The sequence below is a fragment of the Myodes glareolus genome, chromosome 11 (assembly GCF_982192425.1).
Source record: "Myodes glareolus chromosome 11, mMyoGla1.1, whole genome shotgun sequence".
Taxonomy (NCBI): Eukaryota; Metazoa; Chordata; class Mammalia; order Rodentia; family Cricetidae; genus Myodes; species Myodes glareolus.
The window spans coordinates 69,282,981-69,300,811 of NC_142036.1; the positions used below are offsets into that span (position 1 = coordinate 69,282,981).

General features: G+C 44.8%; 1 protein-coding gene across 3 annotated transcripts; it reads left to right on the forward strand.

Annotated features, from left to right (window-relative positions):
• Positions 1-7,019: 7,019 nt before the first annotated feature.
• Positions 7,020-11,071, forward strand: Cfl2 (cofilin 2). Of its 3 annotated transcripts, none has more exons than XM_085697634.2 (4): positions 7,020-7,155; positions 8,045-8,352; positions 8,462-8,538; positions 8,628-11,071. In XM_085697634.2, the coding sequence occupies exons 1-4, from the start codon at positions 7,153-7,155 to the stop codon at positions 8,738-8,740; spliced, it is 501 nt and encodes a 166-aa protein (XP_085553760.1). In that variant the 5' UTR covers positions 7,020-7,152; the 3' UTR covers positions 8,741-11,071. The 3 variants fall into 3 exon arrangements, with proteins under 3 accessions (XP_085553760.1, XP_048271634.1, XP_048271636.1); XM_048415677.3 differs by lacking the exon at positions 7,020-7,155 and adding an exon at positions 7,586-7,792; XM_048415679.3 differs by lacking the exon at positions 7,020-7,155 and adding an exon at positions 7,586-7,732.
• The last annotated feature ends 6,760 nt before the right edge of the window (positions 11,072-17,831 follow it).

Consider the following 17,831-nt stretch of genomic DNA (forward strand, 5'->3'; position numbering starts at 1 on the left):
GGGGGCTCATGTTTATGACTCCTGCACTCAGGAGGCGGAGAAAGAAGGGTCACAAGTTAGCAGCTAGCCAGGGCTACATGGTGTTTCAGACAGCCTAGATGATACAATGAGGTCTTATCGCTAGACGGGGGCCTGGCAGGACACAGGAGCTGTGAAGAGGAACTGGAAAGGGAGACCTTCCCTTCAGAAGTGAGGAAGGAGGAAAGCAGAAGGAAAGGGAGTGGGACAATAACACCGAGAACGCCTGAAAAGGCCACAGAGAATCATATTTTATATTTATTTAAAATTATGTACAAATTTAGACGACAGTGGTGGTGCATGCCTTTAATCTCAGCACTAAGGAGGCAGAGGCAGGTGGGTCTCTGTGAGTTCGAGGCCAGCCTGGTCTACAGAGCGAGTTCCAGGAGGAGCTACACAGAGAAATCCTGTCTCAAAAAACAAAAACCAAACAAACAAACAAAAAATGCATAAATTTAAATGAAGTTAAATTAACATACACAGTCTAAATGAAGTTATGCCAGTTAGGCTGACAATGCTCCTCCAAGAACCATAGACTAACAAAACCCCAGGTAGGCATGATATCTTACACCTTTAGTCCCAGCACTCAGAAGGCAGAGGCAGGATGATCTCTGTGAGTTCAAGGCCAGCCTAAACTATATAGCAAGTTCTAGGACAGCCAGGACTATGTATAACCCGTCTCAAACAACACACACACACATAGAAAATAGTGCCAGACACAAGAAACTTTGATTTGTATTGTTGGTCAAAGGAGTCCAGAAAGACTCCCAAAACTATAGGCTATTGCTATTGCCTTGGGTGCCTCCCAGAAATTGCAGGTAATTTCCTATTACTGGAGACACTGTGTACTTCAGACAGGATTTGCGGGGATTGAGCTGGGCCTGACCTGAAGTCTCCTCCCTAGGGACTAGCTCCCATACTATCAGAAGGAGCATCCAAAGGAAGAAAGCAAGCAGCAGGCCTACCCAGATGTGCTGCAACCACAATCCAGATGTGATGCTACCAACAACAATGACCAAAATGACAAGCTATCCCAAAAGGTGCGGTAGTGTCACTTACATCCTGGGATTTAAGGCTCACTAGTAAGAGGGAAATTTAGGACTCAGTCTATAGAGTGTGAATGCCTGGTGAGGCTCTGGACCCAGCAGAACCAACTACTGCCACTTTTCCTACACCAGTATGACTCCCGACTGCATTTTAAATACTTATCCATATACCCACGGGCAAGGTAGCTCTCACCACTCGTCAAAGAAGCTTGTTTACATCACACATACATAAAGCCACAACCGGTCACAGTCCAGAGAACAACTGGATGGGGGTGCCCAGCCCCAACTGATACATATAACATAAAACCCCTATACTTAAGGCTCAGGAAGAGTCAATGAGAACCAGAGGACCAGGATGGGATGTCTGCTGTACGACAGTGTCGTCTGTATTTGACATGGAAACCGCACCCAAGAAATCCCAATAGAGTTGTTAAGCAAGACCCAAAAGATGACAACGCCAGTTGGCATAGCAACATAGATGGGGGGATTCCCAGTCTCCAGCCCTAGAAGAACTACAGGTTGCTGAGAGGGAAAGTGTAGTCAACCCCACAAAGTCAGCTGAAAAACATATGAGCTGCATGAGTGATCTCAGCAGACTGTGCATGTGCGTGTGTGTGTGTGTGTGTGTGTGTATGCAATAATTATACTTAAAAAGAGGTCATGAATTTGAGATGGAGTTGAGGAAACAGGAAGAACTGGAGGGAAGAGAGCAAGGGAAATTGAGGTAAATACAGTACTCATATATAAAATTCTAAAAAAAAAAAAGAACAAAAATGAATGGCAAAAAATAAAACAATTAGATACTATATCCGACCACTAGAATGACTGAAAAAGACACACAGACCATCATGTTGGTAAGGACTGGAAAAATTGGACTCTAATCCTATCTTGTATGTAGGATTATAAAATGATACAACTTTTTACTTTGTTTTTAAGACTTATTTTTTAAAATTGTGTGTATATGAGTGCGTGGGGGTACACATACTCGAGGTCAGGTGCCTGCAGAATCTAGAAAAGGTTCGGGTCCTCTGGAAGAGCAGTCTATGCTTTTAACTGCTGAGCCGTCTCTCCCAGCTCTGGCACATGTTTCTTGACGCCTACACTGTCAGGAAACCGTGGAGGAGGGAACATGTGTTTCTACACTCAAGGCTGAACTTACTAGAGCACACAGCAGGCATCGTGTGCTCCAGTGTGAGGCTGTGACTCACTCTCTGAGCCACAACACTCACTGTGGGTCTTACACATCTCACTGCTGGTCCTTTCTAATTTGGGAGCATGACCTCACGGCCCAGGAACTCAGCAGTCTGAGTCACATGAAGGCTCGACAGAAGTAGCCCTGGTGGAATCCTGTTCCTGTCGCGTGCGCCGTCCTGATGGCACTGTGTTCACAGTTGTGTGACACCACCACTATCAGATTTTAGAATATTTTTACCTCCCCAAGGGAGGGAACCCCCATACTTGCTTCGGTCCCTCCACATTCTCTCTTCCTCACCCCAGACGAGCACTAGGCGTCTCTGCAGGCTTTCTGGTTCTGGATTCACCGTGTAATACGTGGTCTTGGGGAACTGGCTTCTTTCGCTTTGAATAGCACTTTTAGGTTCATCCAGGATAGACAACAATGTAAGTCTATTGCTCCTCTTATAGCTAATCACATTCTGTGGCACGGGTACACTTCCTTCACCCATTGACCAGCCAGGGGACATTTCAGTTGCCTGCAGTATGGGGCTGTTATGAACAAATAATGTTTCCATGAATTTTCACATACAGGATTTTGTGTGAACATATGTTTTAATGTCTTTGGGATATGCACATAGGAATGGACTTAGTTGGTTTTATGGAAGCTTAACATTTTCAAGGACTTGGTGGTGCACTGCTTTAATTCCAACATTCAGGAAGCAGAGACAGAAGGAGCTCTGTGAGTTCAAGGACAGTCTGATGAACACAACACAGCAACTTCCGGGTCAGTCACAGCTACATGGCCAGGCTCTGTTTCAAAAATTTTTTTTAAAAACTCAAACTACTTTTCAAAATGGTTTTACCAAAGCTGGGCATTGTCATGCATGGTCCCAGGATGTAGAAGGCAAAGATAGGAAGATCGGGGTATTTACGGCCAGTCTCAGCAAACTAGTGAGGACAAGGCCAGCCTGGACTACAGGAGACCTTGTCTCAAAAAACAAAAATGAGCCGGGCAGTGGTGGTGCATTGCTTTAATCCCAGGACTCGGGAGCCAGAGGCAGGTGGATCTCTGTAAATTCAAGGTCAGCCTGATCTACATAGTGGGTTCCAGGACAGCCAAGGCTACACAGAGAAACCCTGTTTTGAAAAACAAGACAAAACAAAAATGCTGGGATTATAGGCATAAGCCATCATGCCCAGCTGTCCTCTTTAAAAACAAAACAACTTTTTAGATGTGTGTGTTTCATTTGCACGTACGTATGTGTGCCACATCTGTGCTGGTGCCCAAGGCCAGAAGAGGGTGTTTCAGATAGCTGTGAATCACCATAAGGCTGCTGGGAATTGAACCTGGGTCTGCACGAGCAGCAAACGCTCTTAACTGCTGAGCCATCTATTCAGCACATCCCCTACCCCACCACTCTTATTTTGAAGCAGGGTCTCGTGTAGCTCAGGATAGCCTTAACCTCTCTATGTAGCTGAGGATGACCTTGAGCATCAGATGTTCCTGCCTCCCAAAGACTGGGATTGGAGTTATACGTCACCCTACTTAGTTCATGTGATACTGGGGATCACACCATGGCTTTGTATCTATGAAGCAAGCATTCTACCAAATGAGCTATATCTCCAGCCCTGCCCCAGCTTCCCTGTCCTGGAACTAGATCTTAAAGACCAGGTTAGCCTCGAACTCACAGAGATCTGCCTGCCTCTGCCTCCCGAGTGCCCAGCTTCCCTCTTTATAGCAGCGAAATAGTTTAAATTTATTATACTTTGGTTGTGAGTCTAGCTTATAACGGCTGAGCCATCTCTCCAGCCCATCAGCGTCTCCTGAGCATTTACTATGTGCCAGGCTCCAGAAAGTCAAAGATAAGAAGGATTAAAATCCGTAAGCAGCTTACAGCCAGCGGGGCAGCAAAATCTGTAACAAGTTAGTGTAATATAAAAGATATGTGGAGACAGAGATGAAGTCAGGGAAATTAGAATCGTAGAGAAGGAGAGACAGGAACATCTGAGGAGAAGGGAACAGGCTGGCATATGGTTACCGTCACAGTAGGAGGGTCGTTGATGTCTTTGGAACCCCAGCTTCTGCAGCAGCAACCCTGGTCTTTCCAGGACTATTTAAGCTTTCCAGGATAGGCCAGAAGGGAAGCCCAGAAAGGAAGGGCTCAAAACCAGAGACCCACTCAGGCGTGTTGGCGCTCATTGTAAAGCCCAGCACCTGGGAGGCAGAGGCAGGAGGCTCTCTGAGTTCAAGGGCAGCTGGTCTACAGAGTGAGTTCCAGAACAGCCAGGACAGCTACACAGAGAAACCCTGTCTTGAAAAATCCAAAAGGGGAGGAGGGGGCTCTATCAGAAGGAAGGATGCCATCTTAAGAGAGAGGAGGGGGAAAGAGTGGTAATGGGGAAAGGAAAGAAGACAGGGAAGATAAAGAAGGCAGAGGGGAATGATAACAATGTACGAGATGTATCGCGTGTCATAACAAACCCATCATATAAAAGGCTAACAACTGATAAAAATTAGGGCAGATTTATTAATGCCCACCTTTAATCCCAGCACTCAGGAAGCAGAGGCAGGCAGATCTCTGTAGGTCAGCCTGGTCTACAGGGCAAATTCAGGTCAGTCAGTACATATATAGCGAGACCCTGTCTCAAAAAATTAATATATTTTGAAAGAAGAAGCTGCATTGGGCTGGCAATACAGACTTTGCCAGAATAGGCTGTCAGCATCTTTTCGAGTTGAGGAAAGAATTTCTGCTCTTTGCTTATTTGATATCAGCTGTCACACATGGGACTTCGTTGTACAATTCCTGAAAGCAAGCACTATTTCTTAAGAAGAACCACAAAAGGGTGTTGTCATGAGTCTTCATTTCCTAACACCTGCTCCTGTGTGTTATATAAAAAGACCTGGGCAGTGGTGGCTATAGTTGGACTTTCTTTGAACAACCAGCCCCCAAATAATGACATGGAGTCTTCTTATTATGAAAGCTTGACCTTAGCTTAGGCTTGTTCTCAACTAGCTCTGATAAATTAACCCATTTTGTCAATCTATGTTCTGTCATGTGGCTCGTTACCTCTTCTCCATTCTGTATGTCACACTCTCTCTGAGTCTCACTGGCTTAATCCTGTGCACCTCAGATTCTTCCAAGTTCCTCTCCCTCCCAGGAAGTCCCGCCTATCATGCCTGCCTAGCTATTGACCATTCAGCTCTTTATTAAACCAATCAGAAGGTGGCTTAAGCAGTAAGTACCTTCACACTGTACAATTATCACCTCACAACAGGTGGCCCAGCACTTGGGAGGCAGAGGCAGGTGGATCTCTGTGAGTTCTAGGTCAGCCTGCTCTACAGAGTGAGTTCCAGGCTAGCCAGAGCTACACAGAGAAACCCTGTCTCAAAACAAACAAAAAAACTTAAAGAAATGTGTATGCTTTTAAAAAAAAAATACAAGGATGGGCTGGAAAGAGCATTCAGCACTTGAGAGCGCTCTCTGCTCTAGCAGAGGACCCAAGTCTGGTTCCCAGCATGGACACCAGGCAGCTCACAGCTGTCTGCAACTCTAGTTTCAGAGATCACACTTCTGGCCCCAAAAGGCCCCTGCACACACATGGCAGGACTTCACATAGATATATAGACATGCGCATGAGTAAAAATAAAAATTTAAAAAATACTTTTAAAATATTTATTTCTATGTATGTGCGCATGTGTGCAGGTATGTATACATGTACAGGTTCTTGCAGAGGCCAGAAGAGGGAGTCAGAGTCCCTGGAGCTGAAGTCACAGATGAGGATGAGCTGCCTGACATGGGGGGTAGGGTACTACCAAGCCTGGCCACTGAGTTCAACTCCCAGGACCCACATGGTGGAGCAGAAATGTCTCTGACAGGGTTTTTTTTTTACCTCCCCGAGTGTGCACAGCAGATGTGCCCCCCCCCCAGATTTCAACACAATTCCAAATCAGACACTTAAGGCCTTTCTGCCTCCACAGCTGTTAACAGGTATTTTTCTAGTCCTTTCCATAGACCCCATTTACAAGGGAAGAGAAATATCACCCTAGTAGCTTCTGGTTTTACTCAGACTATGATTCTGTCCAAGGTATCTCCAGGGCATCCTGAAAATGCGGCCTTGGTGTCTCTATGCCTGTCCCTTTTCTCACGGCATTACAGGTGTGAGCCAACATCCCTGCTTATCGTTCTCCCTTTGCTGGATAGTTCGGTTAACTGGGGTAATATGTATAGTGTTTATTCTCTTTTCAGTGCGAGGAGGGCTGGTGGTGTGCGCCCGTGTCCCCAGCTCTGGCGGGATGGGGCGTGGCGAGCGGTTCAAGGTCATCTGCCGCTGGATAGCGAGTCCGAGACCTGCAAAGGCTACAAATGAGGTCCTGTCTCAAATCAAAGACCCAAAAAGGAGAAAGCTCCAAACGCGTCACACCAAGCTGGGGGGTCTTCCAAAAAGGACCCGAAATTACAGTCCCGTTCCATCCATTGGAAAACGCAGGTGGAGGAAGCAAAGCGTTCTACCCGACCACTGCACCCCGCTTCCTCACGCTCTAACCCCGGAGCTGAGCGGCGCCCCGAGTCCGCGAACCGCTCGAGCGGGAGCCTCCTAGCCCCGGCCACAGCCCCGGCCCCGGCTGGTCGCTGCGACCGTCCCAACCCGCGCGCTCGGGTTCCCGCCGCCACTGCGCTTTCCGGCTGGCGGCCCTGGTGCTCCGGGGTCAGGCGGAGGACACGGGCGGGCGCGCGGGGGGCAGGGGCGGGGCCGGAGCACGTGACCGCCGCGCCCGCCCTGCGGCCCCCGAGCCCGCCGCTCCCGGCGTGCCCCGCACTCTCGGCTGCCCGCCGCCCGCCCCTCCTTCCTCTCGTCCCAGTGCCACCGAGCCGGAGCCCGAGCCGCCGCCGCAGCCTCAGCCGCGGGCACTATGGTAAGGTGGGCGCGCCGGCGGGGGAGGCTGGGCGCGGCGCGGACCCCCGCGCGGCCGCCATCTTACCCTGCCCGGAGCCTGGGCGGTGGGCGCTCCCGCGCTCTGGTCCCCCGCGGCTCGAGGGCCTGCGGCGGGCGGGCGGGCGGGCGGGCGGGCAGGCGGTTCCGGGCCCGCGGCCGCTCGGACTCCTAAGGCAGGCGGGAGGGCCGGGCGCGAGGGAGGTTTCCCCGGCCGCAGCCCGCGTGCCGCCTGATGGGTCTCGGGCGCGCGCCGTCGGGGCCCAGGGCGAGGGGCCGGGGAGCCGTTGTGCGGAGACGGAGCAGGTGGCAAAGCCGGGTTAAGCCGCCCTCTCGCCGGACCCGTTACTTCGCCAGCGGCTGCCAATGGGCGGTGGGGCGTTTTGCCGTAGCCGCGGGCAGCTGGAGTTTACGCTTGATTCTCTTTCCTTATGAGGAAGCAGCAGCGGCTAAGATGACTTTAAAGAAAAAAAAAATAGTAGAAGCATTAACTGAAATCCCGAAGTGTTTTTTTTTATTTTTTTTTTTTGAAGGCCTGCAGAGTTGACACAATACAGAAGGTATTTTTGCGGCTGCTCCTGAAGCTCTGACATCACCCAGTGAAATAGGAAACATTTCAGGCATGGGTCAACTCGTTATTTGTCCCTTCCCACCTTCCGTTTGCCTTTTTTCTTCGTGCTCCTTCAAGAAGGTTGAATGAGCTAGGAATTTTAGTTGCCTTCTTCTGATGCGAAAATGGGACCGATCTAAGAGGATTGCTTACGTTGTTTGGTGCAGTTTTTTATAGTCCGGCCAAGCCCTGTTAGTCAAACAATAATTCTGGTTAAAACCCAAGAGCTCGTTCTAAATTCCCGTCGTTGGTTTATTTTCAGGCATCTGGAGTCACAGTGAATGACGAAGTCATCAAGGTCTTTAATGATATGAAAGTAAGAAAATCTTCTACACAAGAGGAGATCAAAAAGAGAAAGAAAGCGGTTCTCTTCTGCCTGAGCGATGACAAAAGACAGATAATTGTAGAGGAAGCAAAGCAGATCTTGGTGGGTGACATTGGTGACACTGTAGAGGACCCCTACACATCTTTTGTGAAGTTGCTACCTCTGAATGATTGCCGATATGCTTTGTACGATGCCACATACGAAACAAAAGAGTCTAAGAAAGAAGACCTAGTATTTATATTCTGGTGTGTAAAAACAAAAGAAAAACGTGCTTTTAAAAATGCAAGGATTATTATTATCATAGTCAGTTTTTGCCTTTGTTTCTCTTGAAATTCAACATTTTCTCCCCCTTAGGGCTCCTGAAAGTGCACCGCTAAAAAGCAAGATGATTTATGCTAGCTCTAAAGATGCCATTAAAAAGAAATTTACAGGTATAAACCTTGACTGTTTTGTGCGGAAGAAAAAGGGTTCTTTCTTCGTCAAAATAAGGTTAATGGATGTGGCTTTTTTCTTTTTTTAGGTATTAAACATGAGTGGCAAGTGAATGGCTTGGACGATATTAAGGACCGCTCAACACTGGGAGAGAAACTGGGAGGCAGTGTCGTGGTTTCCCTTGAGGGAAAGCCGCTCTAACGCAGTAGCCAAGTGCCATTCGATGTTAAGGGGCTTCCATTTCTCCAGCTCAGTCCACTGGAATCGAATTGGGTTTTGGTTTTTGTTTATTCCCTTTGCACTGGGCCCTTTCAACACAGTGAACGAATGAATGAATTTAAGAAGCCTGTCAGTGATTGCCATTAGGCTGTTTAATACGGTTACTTTTATGTAGAACCCAAGGAATGCCTTCCCCGTCTTATTTTAGCCAAAACAACTGGTTCCATGCCTTCCTCGCAGTGAGCACTACAATGGATGTGTTGTCAATGTGAATAGCTTAGAGTACTACAAAGGGTAAGCTAAGTGAATGCCTTGAAAGTATTATCCACTGGTCATATGGCAAACCTTTTTTCAGTATTATTTATAGTTGCACTTGACTACAGTTCTCCGAGGCGCTCGAGCGTTTGTACACCTCACCTGCCTTGGCCAGCCTGTTTTGTGATGTGGCAGCACAGGTTTAACACTATGCGTTAAAAGCACTTTTTTTTTAAACAATACATTTAATCCCTTAAAAAGAATGCCAATTAAGTTTCATTACCTGTCATTGATTTATCCTAATACCTCAGTGTTCATTCCTCTTACCTGCATATTTTCTTCAAAGAATAGCTGTGTTGATGTCTTTGGTTTCCCACTGAGTATACACTACTGAATAAATGTAGGAGTTTTATGTTTACCGTATGAGTCTTGAAACACTACAGATATTTTGAGTATCAGTCATGATGGCAATTTCTGTATAAAAGAGCCTTAAATGGAACATTGTTTTGAGATCAAATTCCCTACCCTCACAAAAGTGGCCACGTCGCAATAAAAACTGTGGCATATTACAGAACGTTGCCTTGTTTTCCTTGGAAAATTTGCACATTGTCATGTGAAATTTTAGGGTAAACAGTGATTAAGCTCTGCATTGGTATTTGAAATTTTCTTTTCTTTAAGATAACACTCATGTGTCTCTTTTTCCAGATTGTTGAATTTCTTTGGGTCAAAAATACCTTAAAATCACTTATATACATACAATCATTAAAGAGTGGTACTTTTATAAATATGTTTATTTATTTCTTTATGTTATAATGCAGAGTTCAGATTTTTTTTGCACTTTGGCATACTCCAGTATCTTATTTCTCTAGAAAAATTAGGATATTAATTCATAGTTATATTACTAAATAATTTTTTTGAGAAGTAGAAGTAGGATTTTTTATTACTTGGTCATAATGAAAATAATTTATAAAGTGTCATTTCAAAGGTTTAATGATTCTTATGTTTAGAAGTGTTCATTTCAGCTATGATTCCTTAATAACTTTTCCATGTTGAATTGGAAAAAAAATTGGTATAGCAGTCTTAAACATTAGTAATGGGATTTGGCTGTGGTCCAGAGCGTTCTCCTTATAGAGAATTTGATCTGCTCCGTGTGCGCACTTTGCTATTAGCCAGAGCTATTTATGGCAAACACATGCTTTTGTATCTTGTCATAGTCATCCACAGATGGCAGAGCTGGACTTGTTTCTACCGGTATGCAAGACAGGCGTACTAGTGAGCAGTCAGTTGTGGCTCTGAACTTTAATGCTTTTATCAGAATATAGGAAATGAAAATATCCTTTTTTTGAATGTGTAGAAGTAATTTGAGTATAATTATATTTTTTTCTACCTTTTTGAAAGATTTTTTTTCAGATGAGAACATTAAAACATAGATGTTAAGTATCTAGGCTTCCATTTGAACTATACTAGTGACTTGGGATCTTCTTAGCACCAAGCAATTTTATTTCAGCCTTCCAGCTGCCCCTGAGTTGTTCCAGACCTTTCCGTGGCTTTTTGGTAAGGTTACTAATAAGCCAAGCATGAAAATGGTCATGTGTACTAAACAATATGTTTAACTGATCTTTGCACCAAAGGACTTTCTCACCAAGTTGTTTTGTTCTTTCAAAAGTTAAGAGATTTCTTTAAAAGTAAAGGAATGACCTTTTTTTCTTATAGCTGGTTTCTCAGTTTCCTTATATAGTTTTTAAAAATAATTTCAGAGATTAAATATTGCTTTAAACTATGATACTTTGACTTTGTTAGATTGGCAAATATATTAACATAGTTTAATTCATCTTTAAAGTGCACATAAGTGCCTAGAGCCAAAAAATAATGATTTAATTTAATTAATGATCTTATGTTGGGAATAATTTACATCTTATTTACAATCATTTACAGTGAAACAATGTTCCAGTTAGCTTTAAAAAGTATATGGTGCTAATTAGTAAAATATTGAAGGCAATATTTTACTGCTAGCTTGCAAAATTATAAGTGTTTTAAAAAATAAAATACATGAAAATATTTAAGGCTGTTGAGATGTGTTTACTTCCATTTTATAACATTGAAAGTTGGAAAATTAAGATTGTAGATTAAAGTGGCAACATTATTTGCAGCACTTTTCAAGATTTTAGTTAATAAGCTTTCATTTAGAAATCCTGTTTTCAGGTCAGAGAGCTGGCTTAGCAGACAAAACCACTAGCCATGGAGGCCTGGCAGCCTGAGCTCAATTCCCACTTAAAGGTATAGGAGAACTGACCCTGCAGAGTTGTCTTCTGACCTCTACACTTACAAGTAGCACATACACATGTGTGCACACGCGTGTAACAGAGACATAATAATAACATAACTTTTTAGAAATTCCATTTTCAGAATTAAACTTAATGACACATAGCTGAAATCCCAGAACTCAAGAGGTTTTAGAAACAGAATCAGCACTTCAAGGTCATTTCCAGCAATGTAGTGAATTCAAGCCAGCCTGGGCTACATGGCATTTTGATGTTTAAAAATGGAAGAAAAAAAAAAAGATATCACTGAGTTTTACAGCAATTTTAACATTTTCAGAGAAATAAAATAGTTAGCATTTGTCCTAAACTGGCTGAGCTGTTGTTTTCCATCATTAAAATAGTGTGGCCAGCATTATATATCTAATGTGCCTTTTAGCAGCTTACAAAGAACCTCTTAGGCTTGAGATTCTCTGATACAGGTCCTTTGTAGGAGCTAATTTATGGTGTTTTTTTTAAAGACATTTTTTATATTTTATGTGTATGGGTGTTTTGTCTGTGTGTGGTGTGCCTGGGGCCTGCAGAAGTTAGGAGACCACCCCACCATCCTGTAGAACTGGAGCTATAGTTGTTAGCTGCCAGGTAGGTGCTGGGTCCCAGGTCTTCTGAAAGAGCAAGCACTCTAAACTGCTGGACCTCCTCTCTAGCCCTATGTGATCTTTGTAAAGATGGTTTTTCATTAAGAAGTGGTCTCAGCTGTGGTAAACAAATGAGTGGTTTCCCTCTTGTAAGATGGTGCATGCCTAATCCCAGCACGGGAGCAGGAGGATTGCAGTAAACTTGAGGCTAGCCTCGGTTATGGAAAACAAATAACAAAAACTAAAAAACTTCAGGACTGCCTAAATTAAATGGCTCAGTGGGTAAAGGTCTTGCCACTGAATCTGACATCCTGAATTTGATTCCTGAACTCACATGGTAAGAGAATCAACTCCCAAAGGTGTCCTCTGACTTCTACATACACGGTAGGTAGGTAGGTAAATGGGGAGGAGACTTCTTAGGTCTTTTTTTTTTTTCAAATTTAGTAATAGGATATAAAAAATCACCAAGCAGTGGTGGCGCACTCTTTTAATCCCAGCACTTGGCAGGCAGAGGCAGGCGGAGTTTGAAGTCAACCTGGTCTACAAGAGCAGTTCCAGGACAGGCTCCAAAGCTACAAAGAAACCCTGTCTCAAAAAACAAATATGACATGGACATCTACTCTGAATATAAAAGCTACTAAAAGACTGGTGTCATGGTGCAAACCTATAATCTCAACATTCAGGAGATTGAGACCAGAGAATCAGTGCAAGTTTGAGGCCAGACTTGTGTAACATTGCAAGTTCCAGGCCAAACCTACAAAACCACCCTGTGAGGACCTCTAAATGCAACTGTTGCTTTTCAAATTACTTCTGTTCAAGATTTTTAGTTTTGCATTGTTTGTCTGAGATAGTGTCTGCCTATATCACACTGGGCAGCCTAAAACTTACTGTGTAGACCAGGCTCACCTCAAACTCAGAGCTCTGTTTGTCTCTGCTTCTTGGGCGCAGGGATTAAAGACATGCTACATCACACCTGGTGGGTTTCAGGTTTTTTGAGCCATAATATAGGGAAAGGTAATATCTACCATATCTGGCATCTGAGGATGCTTTGCAATGGTGGGAACCAAACCTGGGTATTGTGCTGTGACGGTCCTGGAAATGTTTTGTAAATGTAAGATTTACTTATGTATACAGTGTTGTGGCCAGAAGAGGGCACCAAATCTCATTATGGATGGTTGTGAGCCACTGTATGGTTGCTGGGTATTGAACTCAAGTCCTCTGCAAGAGCATGAGTGCTGTTAACCTCTGAATCACCCCTCCAGCCCTGGAAGGACGTATTTTGATTTTATGTGTCTGAATGTCTGCATATATGGATGCGTACCATGTGCATGCCTGGTGTCCAGGGAAACAAATAGAGAGCATAGTAGTAAGTGGTTGTGAGCCACAATGTGGTGCTGGGAACCAAACCCAAGTCCTCTCACCAGATGAGCCATCTCTCCAGCCTCACGGCTTGCCTTTAATGGTCAAACAGATACAAAAGAGACAAGAAGCCTGGTGTAGTAGCACACACTTATAATCCCAGCACTTGGGAAGCTAAGGTGGGAAGTAGGCTGGTTTATTGAAGGTCATTGATTCTATTTTTCTAACGCTGCACTTGAGCTCATAACTTTAAGTGCAAATTAGCTGATATAGAACATCTGCTTTTAGAAGCGTATCATATAGGGAGCTATGGTGCCCCTGCTTGCTGTGCACGCATGTAAAAGTCAGGGCCAGCCATGTATTCCTGTATCCCAGCGCTGGGTAGATGGAGACAGGCCAGCTTAGCCCAGTCTGTAAGCTCAGTCAGAAACCCTCCTCAAAAGCTAAGGCAGGAAAGCAGTTGAATACCTGGATGTTGACCTCTGGCCTCCACAGAATTGGACACATACACACCACGTGTACACACAAACAAGTATACAGTATAGTTGATTTAGCTTCTCTATTAATGTCTATAACTTTGGGAGGGGCAGTTTCAAGACAAATTCTCTATGTAGTTTTGGAGCTTGTCCTGGAACTCACTTTGTAGACCAGGTTGGCCTTGAACTCGTGGTGATCTGCCTGCTTCTGCCTCAGAAGTGCTGGAATTAAAGGTAAGCACTACCACCACCCAGCAATGTTCATAACTTTTTAACATTTTGGGTGTCTTTGATGTGTGAGTACTGGAATCTGGTCTTTTTTGGGCGGAGGGGCACTTTTCCAGACAGGATTTCTCTATATAGCTCTTACTGTTCTGGAACTTACGCTGTAGACCAGGCTGACCTCACAATCACAGAGATCTGCTTGCCTCTGCCTCCTAAGTTCTGGAATTAAAGGCATGCACTACCACTGTCTGGGTCTGGCATTTTGCTTCCAAGTAATTGTGAAGTAAAAAGAAAAAAAGTCAGAAATATGCTATCCATGGTGTTGACATCCATGACTTATGATTTTTTTGAAACAAGCCCAGGTTAGCCTTGAGCTCATTATATGTAGGAAGGTGCCCTTGAATTCCTGATCCTCCTGCCTCTGTCTCATAAATGCTGGAATTATGGGTATGTAGCACCAAACCTGGTTTATTTGTTTTGAGAGACAATTTCTGTATGTAACTCAGGATATCCTTGAATTAGTCATTTTCCTCAACTTTCCAAACACTGGAAACCAACACCAGCATGTTCTGCTATACCAGGCTACCCCTACCAGTTTTGAGAAAGGACATTGTAGTTTATAGTACTTGTGCATCTGTTGCCTGGGTTATTGCATACAGACCTTTAATTTTTTTTGTTCATTGAAACAAAGTCTCACAATATACCTTTGGCAGGCCTGGGAGCTAGACAGCATGAGGCCAGCCTATGCTACATGAGACTATCTTTAAAAAAATAAACAAAACAAGATTATCAAAAAAAAGATACAATATAATTCTGAATGTGATAGTATGTACCTGCACTCCAAGCACTTTGATAGGCAGAAGCAAGAAGGTCGCCACAAATTTAAGGTCAGTTATGGCTAGTTATGTATTAAGACAGTGTCTTAAAAATCTAAAAGTAGCTGGGGATTGAGCCCAATTGGTAGAGTACTTGCCTAGCAGACACAAACCTGTGGACTGCAATCCCCATGGGCTGGGAGAGATGTATACCCATGATCCCAGCACTTAAGAGAGAGGAGGCAGGAAAATCAGAAATTCCAGGCCATCCTGAGGTACATAGTGAATGTCAGGCTAGCCTAGGCTACATAAAAGATGTTTCAGAATAAAAGGGTAAAAATAAGATAGGCTATTCAGTAAAAGAGATCTTTAAAAAATACTTTAAAAACAGATTACAGTCTCAGCAGGTAGAGGCCCACAGTAGAGAGCCGACTCTGCAAGTTGTCCTTTGACTCCATAAATGTCATCCTGGCTGAAGGAAAGCAGCTCCCTCCCTGCCGCCTGTGGATCCAGATGTAGAGCTCTCAGCCACCTCTCCAGCACATCTGCCTGATGCCACCATGCTTCCCACTGTGCCAATAAAGCCAGACCCAGTGCAATGTTTTCCTTTATAAGAGTTGCCAGGGACTGGGCTATTGCTGTGATAGGCCTGACCATGCTATTGCTTGGAGGAATGTGAACTTTGGGACTTCCGATTAGAAAATTCAGAGTGCTTTAAGTGAGACTTAATGTCCATACTAGCAGGAGCATGGAAGACGGTGGTGCTGAGAGGTTTTGGAGTAGAAGAATAGTGCTCTGTGGCCTAGAGACTATTCTTGTGATATTTTGGTGAAGACTGTGGCTAGATTTTCCCTTGTCTGAAATATGCCTGATGCTAAATTGAAGAGTTCTGGATTAATTGCTTTGGCAGAGGGAATATCAAAACAGTCTAATATTGACTCTGCCATGTGGTTATTGGTGTTCACTCTTACGAAGATCTATAATGAAAAGATGGAAGGTGAGTAAGGAAAATGCAAAACCTACAGTTCAAGGAGAAAGGGGGCACCAGGAAATGGAATGGAACTAAATCCTGCGTTCAAGGAGATAGATTAAGAAAGGCCTGTCACTAAGTGGAATAAAAGGATGAGACCCCACACAGCTAAACTTCAAATCTGTGAAAAGGAATTACAAAAAAAATTAGGGTTAGGCGTGGTGGTATACACCCTTAATCCCAGCGCTAGAGTAGCAGGGGCAAGCAGATCTCTAAATTTGAGGCCAATTTGGGTCTACAGATAGTTTCAGGACAGCCAAACTTAGGCAGGCAAGGAAATCATTGAGAAAAAAAGCTGGTGAAAATGTATTTGAACGAGGGGCCCATGTTCCAGCCCCAGCAAGCAGCAGAACCTGTCGTCTTCAGCCACATGGTTCTGGCTTTAGAGTCAAGGACAGAAGAAAGGGGTTATGGAATCTAATTCTGAGACTAAGGAAAGCCACTGAGGCCAGGCTTGTCAGGGTTGTCCCTACATGGAGGCCTAGAGAGGCCATTGTGTTACCCCAAGATGTTGGAGGTCCCAGAACCATGGGATGCCTGTCTATGTGGAAGCTCTGCCTCAGCTCCCACTCCTCTCCTTCTAGACCCCTCTCCTCAGAAAGCCAGAACTGATCTAGACTACAGGGTGTTTAAGACCTGGTCACCAGACCTGCCCTGTGATCCCTCTCCTGCCTTTCTGAGAGTCACCTGGGAGTGCTCTGTTTTGCTTTGCTCTGTTTATTAAATATGGATTTATTAATTTGGTCTGATTTGGCTTATTGCATCAGCAGAGGAAACTCAATAGGCGGGGATCCAATGCCTATCAACTTAGTGACAAATACCTGCTAACCAAGAATGGAACCAGGCTGAGAGAGAGAAGTGTGTTGCAGTCAACAAAGCTGAAAGGAGCTGGAGATCTGAAGGGTGCTCTGACAACAGCTGCGGAGGTGTAGAGTTTGCCCAGCTGGTTTTCAGTCCTGCTTTGGTCCAGTATCACCTCGCTATGCTCCCTTCTGGAAAGGTACTATATCCTTGTATGTTGGAAATATGTGGTCTACTTTACATTTTAATGTTACAGGGGATTACAGTTAAGTGAATGCATGAATCTCAGAAGAGACTTTTAACTTTGGACTTTTAAACATTGTTGAATGTGACAGACTATGGGTGTCTTTGAAGTTGGACTGAATGCAATTTTGCTTTATGACGTGGTTACCAGCTGTGGCAGCAGGAGGGCAGGCAGGAAGGCCCAGGCCCCACCCCAGCTGCCCCACTCAGCTGCCATTCAGCCCAGATCCAGTTCTTTGAGTCAGCCCACCCCAACATCTATTCTATGAGCTGCCGGAGCACGTGAAGGAGCTGGTCCTGCAGAAGCAGAGTCACAGTATCACGGGAGAGGAATCCTAGTGATGGTCCAGTATCAGTGGTGTGTTAGCAACCAGCAGGGCACAACCACAGGTGGCACACGCCGTTAATCCCAGCACTCGGGAAACAGAGGTAGGCAGATCTCTGTGAGTTTGAGGCCAGCCTGGTCTTCAGAGTGAGTTCCCAGATAGCGGGTCTACATAGAGAAACACTGTCTTGAAACCCCACCCCCACCACCTCACCCCCCCCCCCCCAAAAAAAACCCAGCACCTTGAACTAGACCAGTGACTTAATGCAGCGAATATTTGCATGAAAAGCTGTTTGGGCGAAAAAGGATACTGTGACATTCTGCAGCTCCCAGTGCCGCTGTGATGAACAAACGTGGAGAGGGGGCAGATGGAGAAACAGCAATGCATGTGTGGTGGAGAGAAGTGGAAATAGACATGCAACAGCTGTGACAGATGCAAGAGAGCTGCAGCTGATGGAGGAGCAGCTCCTTACCCAATAGGGTCAGCAAGGTGATGCAGGGCAGGCTGAGCTTGGCAGACCAAGCCTCTGAATAAGCTGCCCAGCTACACAATCTCCCTGGCTCTCAACAATGACAGGATACTCAAAATGAAGAATGGTTCATCTGGATGGGACCTCCTTGACAAGAGGTCATACTGTGGCCATACTT

What these genes read in the sequence shown, in the direction of transcription:
- Cfl2 (XM_085697634.2), top strand. An exon ending in GACCTAGTATTTATATTCTG is followed by an intron (nt 8,353 to 8,461) that starts GTGTGTAAAAAC and finishes TCTCCCCCTTAG; the next exon opens with GGCTCCTGAAAGTGCACCGC. An exon ending in CATTAAAAAGAAATTTACAG is followed by an intron (nt 8,539 to 8,627) that starts GTATAAACCTTG and finishes TTCTTTTTTTAG; the next exon opens with GTATTAAACATGAGTGGCAA.